The sequence below is a fragment of the Athalia rosae genome, chromosome 1 (assembly GCF_917208135.1).
Source record: "Athalia rosae chromosome 1, iyAthRosa1.1, whole genome shotgun sequence".
NCBI lineage: Eukaryota > Metazoa > Arthropoda > Insecta > Hymenoptera > Athaliidae > Athalia > Athalia rosae.
The window spans coordinates 21,653,527-21,665,835 of NC_064026.1; the positions used below are offsets into that span (position 1 = coordinate 21,653,527).

The 12,309-nt window shown below is 39.9% G+C and overlaps 1 protein-coding gene across 4 annotated transcripts in view; it reads left to right on the forward strand.

The window, feature by feature from the left end:
• LOC105691393 (synaptotagmin-7) overlaps nt 1-12,309 on the forward strand; it is a 169,508-nt gene that overhangs the window by 69,913 nt on the left and 87,286 nt on the right. For all 4 annotated transcript variants that reach the window (XM_012409835.3, XM_012409834.3, XM_048657758.1 and 1 more), the window contains exon 3: nt 4,465-4,709. In XM_012409835.3, coding sequence (XP_012265258.2) covers nt 4,471-4,709 — 239 coding nt within the window. In that variant the 5' untranslated portion in view covers nt 4,465-4,470. The remainder of the gene's footprint in view (nt 1-4,464; nt 4,710-12,309) is intronic.

Below are 12,309 nucleotides of genomic sequence, written 5' to 3' on the forward strand. Positions count from 1 at the left end.
ATGTTCATACAGACCTTTTCGGCCGTACCCCATGTACGACAAGCAAACATCGACAAAAATCAATACCACCCGTAATACGGTTTGGCAGCTACATTCAATAAATATTTGAGAATACGCCGCCAGCATTTCCTTGAGAATTACCAAGATATAAAAGATCAAAAATGATGACAAGTCATTTTTTTGTATCAGAACCGCCATCCGGCACGTCTTACCTGAAATTTTTTCTTTGCCGTGAAATTACGCACTGTCATAATACTCCGTACATACCGAATCTAATTTTCTTATTACTTGGATTTCTTACTGTAATCAGCAAATTACTCTCTACTCATTATCCAATCACGGGATTCTGCTCGCGTCACATCCTCAACCCATCCGTGTCTCTGTAGAGCTCATGACGATCCAACATGGCGTTAAACTCACAATCAATAAAACAAATCGGAAGCAACCGGAAAAGTGGAAGTAACCGTTTGCATTCTCTTATTTTTCACCCTTTTATACATGTAATATTCTCGGATTAGTTTTCGATTACTGACTCTTCGAGCACACAACCGATATTTCTAGACACATGGAATATCTATCGGTTTGCTGCGCGAGGTTTATGGAAGACGCCAGAAAAGCTCAGTACAGGGATTTACAGGCCATGGAAAACGTAACCTTCCCTGTAATATTCTCGTTTCGGTGTGGGAAGAAGAAAATATATATAGATTGTGCCGTAAAAATTCACAAATATCCTGTCCAAATTTTTCGAAAAGGTAAAGTTATTCTAAATCATTCGCCAGATTATGGTGGATGTTTTCAGATTTCATCGAAATGGTGTTCGTTTGGGAAGGATAGAAAATCATTGCTCAAAAAAGGCTGTTCAAAAAAATTTCTTTAGTTTTCAAAATTACTTTAGAGCTCAGGCAATAACCCAAAACATCACGGAATAATGCAGATAACAACCTGTGATTGATCGTTGGAAAAATTCTAGCGTTTGCCATTTTCCATATTTTTTGGGCCACCCTAGTATACATATCCATATGTTAGGTTACGCGGTTACCGGAGTCCACCGTCTTGTCTCGCGTTTACTGGTGTCCTATTTGTCTTTTGAAATAGAATAACGTTGTTCTTCAAGTGGCTTTCGTATCTAGATCTCTGCGCAACGATGATATTGAACGCAGCCAATATATAGGATCCAATTTGGGAAGAACTGTAACGCATACGTGATATCATTACACGTGCATTGTTTTTTTTTTTTTTTTTTTCCATCTAACTTAATTGTATGTAACACGTTTTCTCGTTGAATAGGTCTTGTTTTCGTGCCAATTCCAGGACGAAACCAAAATCTGAGGACATGGTGACGCGGCAATTTAAAAAAAAAAAAAACAGCGGCTAATTTCCATAGAATTTTACAAAACGGTCTACTCATTGGGTATTCGCCATGATGATTACCTAACGCAGCTGGTTTGAACGTACCCAAGTATTTGACCACCCGGCACCAAGGTAGCTCCGGTACATTACTTCGACGCGATCGATACAACGTTGAAAATATTAGCTCGCCTGCACCATGTCCTGCACGTAATTTAATAATTAATTGGCATCACCTTATGATTTGAGCAACGCTCTGACGTGCGCGAGAAATTTCCATTAAAAGTACCACGTATATGCGTGTGAAAACGTGTGAGATTCACCCAAACGTGGTAATAAGATTTAAAAGAGAAAAAAAAAAAAAACCGCAGCAGACCGTTCGAGGAAAAAATTTTTACGCATTGTGCACAGCTTGAGTTTCTGAAATTCATCGTCCCTTGGGACAACCCGGCTGGAAAGTTGGCCCCCTTGCTATAACGCGGTTGTGGTATAGTTTTATTTTTAATTAAATACTTGGGTGCAGTTCAGGTTTTAGCGCTCGGCTCCCGCGTGGCTATCTCTCTGCGAGAGTTGAAATCCTTGAAATCATTTAATTAGGATCTAAAAATCTAAACTCCAACGGCTTGCGCAAAATGTTAATCATGTCTCTCCGAAATCCCTGGGTTGATCGTATCGCGATACACCCGCATATTATTCTGACATGAAAGGCTCGAGCGGATAATCGCGTTGCGAAAATCATCAACGAGTTTCATATACGGGCCATAGGGATAACCGATATTGGCGTTCCTCGCCAATGATGAATATAGAATGGAGATATGTTGAGTAACAGCCAATCACTTCGAAATCTTGAAATTCGTTAGCTGCACATGCTCGAGTAATTCCAGGATTAAAAATATGGATACATGCTTATCTATATCCAAGGTAGGAGAAAATCCCGCGGATAAGTGAACCTGGATATCCAATCTCATTCGATCGGTACAGTGTCAGGAACTTCGATAAAATTAGTTGTTTCGATGCACATGCATGTCGTACAGAGATAGGACGAGATATACATGAGGCAAGAAGAGAAGAGCTTTTTCCGATGATGTTCATAAATAGAATATATGTGTGTAGGCTTTTTAGCGGCGGTATAGGTATACCGTTGCATGTGCTTTAGTCGTGTCAGAAATCCATATTGTATACCTACGATGTCTTATTCACTCTGGCTCGAGAAAACATATTCTAGAATTTAAAACAACTTTGCCCGCTGAACGTCTAGCCATGGCCAGGTGGCTACGTTATTTCAAAACCTCTACGGGATAGACTTATAGGAATGTTATAAAATAACGAGAAAAAGAAATATAATTACAACGAATACTTAAACTTTGGCAGTTTACCGCAAAAATTCTACTCGCGGTTTTTTACCGTATTTCTAAGTGTTTGCTGTTTCGGGTAAAAAAAAGCTTTTAGCGAACAGGGTGCTTTCGGGAATAACGTTTGATCCGTTGATTCAGAATCCGGGACCGATCCTCTCAGATGCAATGGGGGACGAAAAAGTTGAAATTCCATTTCGAAAACGGCGAGGCTTCGTGTTTTATCCTATTTTCTCCCCTCAGCGAAAACTCAAAATAAACAGACGCATCTATAAACGCATCTCATCGATACTCTTTCTAATTACATGATCCTCGTGCGATGTACTTACTGTTCGAGCGGGTTGCAAAGATCAAAAAATTATATCGGCGACGACACAATCAGCAAATGAGCGTTAGTAATTTTCTGAACAAAGTCAAAGAGCTCTGTCAAGTAAACAACCTGACGGGGAGTCAGAAATGCAAAACGACTCGCGTTCCTGCAGCCTGGGGCTAAAGTTCATACGTTTATTCTCAGGCGAAACGCTAACAATCAGTCGAGGAATACTCACGTGCCAATTATAGCGTGCTATGTCGCACAGACGATGAAATTAGCATTCTGATTATAACTACGTATACCTTATAACAATAATGATTATCCTATGTCTTCGTGATCGTACGGTGAATTTCGTGAATATTGTGCGTGCCATAATCTGCGACGATTTTTATATGGTTTTTAAAGAGTGCGAACCCCCCCAAATGGCACGAATGGTACACATATCTACAGATATTGTCGTGGATGATGTGCGCTGCTTGAAAGCTTTGATACAATATCTATGAGAAAGTTTTTATGGATATTTTTGTTTGGCTGTTTTTTCTAGTTGGTTTATTTCTCTTCTCTTTTTACGAGTTGGTTTAACGTGAGAAGGCAGTTTATGTGATCAAAGTATCATAGATCGTCGTTCGATGTACCTCGGAGTTGGAGTTTATTGACATAATTTTGTCACTCGAACGTGATAAATATTATACAAGGTCACATGTACTCATAAATTTATAGAGATTACTCAGTCACCATGGCCATATATTCCCATAATGGGCTTAAAATGGCGTCTCTTCTTATCAGCAACTTCTTCGATTAAAGAAAAAAAAACGGCAACTTCTCTACTCCGAGGGTGAAAAAACAGCAGAGAAGTGCTCATATTCTATCCATCGTTATTCAGTTACTCCATTACCTCATCCTAGTAACATGATGTCTTGAATTTTCGCGCAATTTCACGCATGTTGCTCGATATACTTTGCGACACTCCCACTTTTAATCTTTCGCATCTCACGACACCTTCGAGAAGTTTCTCGGTCATGCATCGTTTTCTCCTTATATTGTAATTCTATTTGGATTCGTTTCTTCATCTTTTTTTTCTGTTTTGTCGAATGAATATATCCCTCATACCTTCCCAATGTTGCGGGTACATGCTTATCCAAATCCTATTCCTTTCACCCTACAATTTTCTTCTGACGAACGCGTTGGGTAATCTTTTAAAAAAAACTGTTTGCAATTCACCCAATTTGCCACGATCTAAAATCAAAATTATGGTACCATCAACAGCCGAAATATTCGCGATTGTCGACGTTAATTACATGGGCGTGTCAATTTATTCGTCGCTTTTTTATGGGATTATAAGACTCGCTAGTGTAAATCCTCCCTGACAACCTTACGCGTAGGTAATAGGCATATTCGTTCCCCCGTATTACTTTCATTCTCCTATCTTATGATTTGGATTTTGCATTAAAGGTGGGAATGGAGCGAAGAGACGTAATCCTTACGGCTGTCTTCGGAACGGTGGGCGCCGTGGCCATTCTTCTGGGTCTAGGTTTAGCTGCCTGGCTTTACCTGCGGGCTAGAAGGTCTAAGCAGCGCGATGGTGATCTCGAAGAACAACCTGAAAACGGCGCTGGAGGCAGTCAGATTCAGCAACCCGTTAAAAAGAACGGACTCCTGAATCTGAAGACACCGCTCATCAGCACCAAGGCGTTAGGGTGAGTGATAATGTATAGAACGAATGCTATCCAAATCACTATTGGTACCGAGATGTATTTATCGCGCACTGTCGGAACAACCTTGCAAACTATGTCAGCTCTAGTACATACCTACGGTATAAACCTTGTAGTACAGCGTTATTGTCACAAGCTGTAACCTCAAGGTTATCCATTTCATCCGGAGGAAGAGCAGATATAAAATAGAATAGATGAAGCGATATCGAATGCGAAGCAATTTGCAAATTGTACGTTCGTAGTAAACCAAATGCGAATCAAAGCTAAATGCGCAGCGACGATATTATCCCGATAACTTTGCGATAAGAATATTTCCAGCTCTTCAATCGACGTCCATATATTTACAGATATTTTTTCACGACTGACAATGAAACATTAAATATACATCTTTGACGATGACAAGGATGTTCATGACGTTGTTAATACTATATAGACGGCGTAACAGATTTCAATCTCAACGGACTAACGTCAGAGAATTGACGCAAATTATTTTAAATTTAACATGATATTTGGCCGTCATATTCTTGGATTTTTGCCAAAGTCAATTCATCGAATTCGTTTTTGACAAACCTAAGTAAGAAGCAAAGAAGTATCTCCGTCCATCGATGAATATGGAACGAAGCGAACCTTATTACCGTGAGAGTCGCGTCTGATTCGAGTGCCGAATCAGACGCGGGCTGTTACTACTTGCAGCGCAACTACATTTCATTCGACGGTTATGTCGAGTTCTCAGTTTTTCGAGAGCTTGCAAGTGCCTTGAGACAACATTTTACCGATGGTAAAGCTCTGGAGATTTTCAAGACCCGTCGGTAAAATCGATTCCGGAGCTTAAAAAGCTTCTCGGATATTCTGGAAGACTAGAGGTAACATACTTATCACTCCCGAATGTACCGGTGGCCGAAAAGCTCCCGAGGTTTGAAAATTTCCTCATCGGTTGCGCTCATCCTTGTCGATTTATCGTCCATCGGAACGTTACCCGAATATATTTGATGTATCCAGAGAACGAAAATCAATTGCGACGTAGTGTAGAAATTGTCTAAAAATATTTTTTCGCCGTACCAAAAGCGAGCTTTGGATAACTTATTGTCGGGTCGAAAATCAATAATCAACGTCGAATATTATCCAACGCGCATAAAATACGCGTGCACTTTCCGTGTACGATAAAAACGACGATGAAAAAGGCTGACCGTATATTGATCAGCGATTTTACTCCAAGTTCATGTTTATATGCTTTGCACAATTGACCGGTTTATTGAAATTTTACAACTGTACTTCGCGTTTCAACGAATATCAAGCTATTCGGGTAAAATGAAAGTATTCAGAACCTCGTACCGTTCGTGCGGAGTTTTTCTACGTGTTTAATCGAATAAAAAGTTCGGACAGTGTTCACGAAAAATATCATCAATTAAATTGAATAGACGAAAAAATATATCGGCGAAATGTCTACATTCGGAAAATTTATCGTTCTCATTCTGAAAAACCCTAACCTAAAGTTATTTGAGTGCCCTAAAAGCTCAGACCTGCACGGAGTAAGATATTCGAGGGGTGTGGTTTTTTTTTTTCGTTTCCTCCGCGTCTAATGAATTAGTGATGATCATCGGAACGATCGACGGCCCAAAGGCCGTGGATACCGGAACAACTTGAGGATCTTATAGTTATCAATCTTAGCAACTACGCCGTCTTTTTGCTAGATGAATATAAGCGAGCTGGCGACGAACGAATTAAAAGAAAAAGGAAAAAACGTATCGAACAACCATCCGTCCAATTTTATCTACGTATAGAAGGAAAAAACTTCCACGATCGACATGCACCTGTCACTGATAAATAGAATTTTTTCTAAACTCATGGTGATTTACCGAAATAAGAGATTGTAAATTTTACAGACGAATGATACTCGTGAATTATTATTTTCACTATACGTGGCATAATTCATATTCGATGCGATTGATTTGATAAATTATTTCAACCCTTTGTTCAAACCGATGTCGTATGTAAAAGTTTATTTGAATACCACAGTATAGGATTTTTCATCTATAAGGAAAGTGGAGGCGAGTGAATTCAGTCTCGATATCGATGGCGATGAATTGGCTGCTTGTTTGAATAATTCAGAACACCGAACTAGAGTAGGTATGAAAACAGAACGAGAGTTAGATCACCATCTCAAAGCAATCGGTATAAAAATTTTTCTACTTTATTCGAGCGGAGTAAATACTGTGCGAATTACCTTGGACTTTTTGTTTCCAGAACTTGGAACATACAAAGGTATTTAGACGCGCATACGTGTTACTGCAATGCTCATATGATATATGACTTGAAATGTTTATTGTTACGTAACTACAAATACAGACGGTATTTCCACCGGTCCTTGACGTCTATACACATTGGTTCGTATTCCCAAATCGCTTTTAGGACTGTCAGTGTCTAACTAGTTTTTTCATAAGTTGCATCTTCTACGAGACAAAAATCTAGTTAGACACCTTCGGTCCTAAAAGCGATTTGGGAACACCGACCAATGTGTATAGCGAGTGACACTATTCCATACTCCGAGCGCGGGAAAAGCCTCTTTCGGTTTTCTCGTCCTATGCAGTCAGCACGCCGCACGCGAGAAAAATGGGAAGAATGAGAAGAGTCAGCTCACAATGCATGAGGAAGTCGCGAGTCGAGCCCAGGCGCATATCTGCCAAATCAAGCTTCTCCCAATCTCGGAGTTTTCAAAAACTCACTCTGTAGACATGCATATAGTCATGCCGCACATATGTCACAGTATACAAAAGTCATGAAATGTTTAGCTGCTTGATGTGAGAACAATGAAAACTGAAATGGGAAAACTACTTGGCATGGGCCTCGGTTTATACGTATGCATAGCATTATCACCGTATACCGTACCGTGCTATACGTATCGTAATACACATTCATATTAAAAATTACTTTCCTTCATCCGATGTTTCTCTGGCATCGAATGAATAAATGAATACATTTGAAAAAAAATGTCATGACGTTGTCCAAAATTTTGTCATACTCGGATAGTTGAATGTTGAGCATGAATAATTAACACCTATAATCTACTGCAACACTATGCTATAGTTTTAAATGATCGATCCTGAAAAGAAGGCTTTCCTATATTTACTCAGTTGTTTACTACAAAGCTATTCGATGTAACAACGGAAGACAAAGAGGTCAAACTGTTAGACTTCATACACGTGTCTGCAATTCAAATTATTCATTCTATAAAGATATATCGTCGCGCGCGAGCAGTTCAACTTAAGGTATGGTAGTTATTTGCACTGTTCAATTGGTTTGTACGTCACGGAATAGTCGCGAATGATCGACCCGCTATGCGGAATACCTTCGTATCGCCGTCTTTACCCGTCGTACATACGTATGGACTGAAGTCGATGTCAATTATTGGGTAAATTAACGTGTGATATCAGCCTTTGTGCGAAACAAATCCCGTACTAATTACGATCATAAGAATTATTCGATGGCTTTGATGTTCTCATCCTATCGTACCTACGATTTAGTTATTTGAATAGTTACTATCTTGATCATACACTTAGCTCACGCCATTCCCAAAATTGTTTCGATCAATATCTCATTTGGTTATGGTTAGCGATACGATGGTACATAAACCGCAAATTATGATTTATCTCTTTCGAAATTATGACGGTAATTAGCACACGTATTACATGCCGGTATGCCACGTGCAATGAAGGTACGTATCGTATATATAGTGCGTTCGTGTACGTGGCACACGTATACAGATATATCATGTACGTGCTATACTGTGTGCAGAGAACATCGGGTCGCTGTTTCTGACATCTAGTGAAAAGTGACGTCCCATTTGTCATAAAAATTCCAAGCCTTTCCTTTTCACAGGTTTTTTTATTGTTTTTTTTTTTTTTGCTTTTCTATTCTACCGATCAAACAGAAGAATATGAAAAAAGAAGGTAGTTATGTATCATAAGAAAAAAGACATGTATATTTGCAAATGTGGGCACATAAAACGAAACAGGCTAACTGTATCACACTCGAAAAAGAATCAGATTAACAATCTGAATATGTTCTAGAGAAGAAACAAGTAGAAAAAAAGAATGGAGGAAAAAAAATCGGAATCGGTGCATAACTATCATTTATTTATTATTATTTTCTGCTATCTAATGTTAGAAAATTCTGCATTTGTATAAGAATTTTGAGAAAACAAAATTTTTAATTTCGAATGGAAAATCTTTCCAAACTCTGGGAGAGTACTTGAAATTGATATTTAGGGCTGAAACTTTCAGGGAATTTTTCTTCCGACATATTCAACGAAATTCCAGGTCGGGACTGAAAAAACGTTGTCTAAAAATCACCCTAGTATACATATATATAGGTTGTACTTCGTGCCATAGGATACTTTATTAATAGCTGCAGAATGCGCTGGCCCCACCCGTTATCCCAGACGTATGATACGTTATTTATGAGCATCGGTGGTATTGGGTCACAAAAAGATCGTGTAGATAGAAACGGACAACAACTGTGTCGGTACACAAAAGGTATGTATTGCTGCATATACGTGGTATACGTATACAAGGTGGTAATAGTGTAAAGAGTGCATTTTGCTCTTGACCAAGTTGAAATCGTACGACGTATAAGAGAGAACGTCTGCCCCGACGACTGCCGTATATATAATTATTGTGTTCGATAATCGTTGAATCAGAAGTGAATTATCGCAAAGTTATGTGTACAATAAATTTTCTCTATAAAGATGTAAGTGTATAATACGTCTCGCAGTGTCGAGCTTAGGTTTCCCATCGGGAAAAATTTGTCTCTTTCGAATCGTAGCACAAGTTCGTCGTGTATGAGTGTAATACATGTATAATTTACATACATACAGTATTGTAGCTACAGCGATCCGAGTAATACATCGAATTTATGTGCTGCACATCTGGCGGATGCAGTGCCAAGCGAGTTTCCCATGTGATATTCACTTTGGGACGAGTTTAGCCTACTTTGTGCATGAAATTTACGCGTCCTCCGAGTGGATAAGATACCAAATTTTCGAATCTCCGGAGTTAGTCAAAGTGTTCTCGTGGATTTTGAATCGGGGTGAAGTTTTCAAGTTTACGATAAAAATAGCAGCGCGGAATCGCTATGGTGGTGCACGATATACTTGTTCACATATCACACCTGGACGTGTTGGCCATAGAGAATTTTGTTTTTTGCACGAGGGAGAAAGTTGTACGCATAGCGAAAGATAAAGCGAAAGAAGGACGCAAAAATAAAATAAAGGTTTGAATCGAGTTTGAGGACAAAACGCGGGCGAGGAATTGGGAAACAAAAGGTGAAAGATTATTGTCGCGATCGCGAAGAGACCATTATATTTTATTTTCATAATAATGAAGCGACGATTCTGTCGAGCTGCGGATATGAAGAGGTGAAAAATTGTCGCGATATAATTTCGCGCTTATATAGATTATAACGCGACGAAATCTTTTGTAATGGGTTATAATTAATTGAGAAACGAAAATCGGCCCAGTTTGATTGTTCAATTCGGCTCATGAATCAACTCGGTTGAATACCATCGTCGTTTTGGTTCGTCGAGTACTTTCCTCGAGTTTACTTTACATCAGGGTTAGGTCGTAGGGACCGAAACCCCGAGTAAATCCGACGGTTCTACCAATTTAGTGATTCGTTCGTTCGTTCGTTCGTTAATTTCGTCGCTCCTCCAATTTGAAATCCCCGTCATTTCGACATTAGCATACCAACCGCCAATTATTATGTATTCCAATACATGTGCCCGCACCTTACTCCCGTACAGTACATTCTACGCCGTACGTATACGTGCATGCATTGTATACATATACATAGTTACCATAGTCGGAAAATTTCCCCCATGCGCGGACTCTTCGCGATCGTTCCGAGAAAATTAGCTGAGACTGGTAAAGACAAATGGAGATCGGAACACACCAAGCAGCGATAATTGCGATTCGGAGTTTCCGTACATATTCCCATCCACCGCGAACACGTGTCGGTGAACATTCCCCGGCTAAGTGGCCCCTGTGTGAAGCTTTTTACGCTATCGTGCTTTCGGTATAATTGAAATTTAGAAGGCTACTTTCCAGTCTTCACCACTTCCCAGGCTTTCAAACTCTGACTTGAAAAGCGTGGGTTGCTCCTTGTTTACAGTTTAAACTTGACTCTCCGAAAGCCTATATCAACCGGTAGTTCAAGGCTAAAAGCTCGTAGTCGGTAAATCGGACGTTGTTCGTATTTAGTTAGAAAGTCAGTGGACGTTGAACAACGCATTTCAACGGAAGTCCGTACAAATTGTGTCTGCGTACGGTTTGTATTTATCGATACCTTTGCGAACCATTTTATCATCTCTTTAAACAGGAGCCATATCCCAGAGGAATTGCTCGGCCTCGGGGCGAATGTACCTATATGTGTGTACAACATGTTTGTACGAGGCGTTATCTAAAATATCGTCGACACTTTCCCTTTTTTGCTATATTTTATGTACAATCCCTAAGCGCGGTTATAAATTCAACCGTTATACGGTATAAATCTTTTCCCCGTACTAAATAAAGTTTATTCAACGTGAAGTCCCGTAATGAGAATTTGATTCAAATACCGGATATCTCGTTCCTCGCCCATTAGTCAAAAAGTGCGGGTGGCTGTTTTAGAGATACCAAGGATCTTATATATAGATCGAGTAAAACCATGATAACGATGATCATGATTATCATCAACTGCCAATAGTCCGGGGTAGCCCAATATCCATGAGGTGATCGCGTTTACGGATAACACGAATTCCACAAATCTGCTGGAATTACTGCCGAGTGAAGTGAAGCGAGAAATTTTTTTTCGAACCAAGTTAAGGTACGTCCCTCCGGTCTATTGTTTTGCACAAGTTTTTGCCCCGTAGATTCAACCTTGAGTTCAATGAGTTGATGAAATCCTTAGTTAATCAAATTAATGAGAAAAAATGGCTCTCCGATCGGGCGTACCGCGGCGATCGAACGACACGATACGAAACGAAACGAAGCAGGGGCGGTAGTTGACAGTTCCTACCTCTGATGAATTGCCTCGTTTGTAGAACTCTATCACTACAGGGAGTTAATTGTAATGCGATGCTGTCCAACATTTATCGTTTCTTGCTCTCCGCCCGCTGCGCCGTTTCCTCGATGGTCGTATAGAAACGATATAACGTTGACCGATCTCGGGCTATGAAGCGCGGCGAACGCATTATTACTTTTTTCCCTCCGATTTTCCACCTCTTTCCTCTCTCTGTTTCTTGCTCAATTATAACCGCTGCACGCGTGTAGCTTTTACGTCATAGTCCATAGTTATATTATACGTACACGGTACACGTATTCCTGTATATACAACCTCTTGCCTCGCATGTGCTCTGCGTCTAATCAAAACGAGCAACAGCAGCAGCTGCCGGGGCTCGGAGCCTTTCGAATAGTAATTATTTGTTCATTCGCTGTTATTTTTCACTGTTTTACCGCAGACGTACGCGCGGAAGCCCCGAAACTGTAACGACGACCTAAAGCCTACGTATCGCGTATATGTATATTTGGCGAAATGTATGTACATGACATAT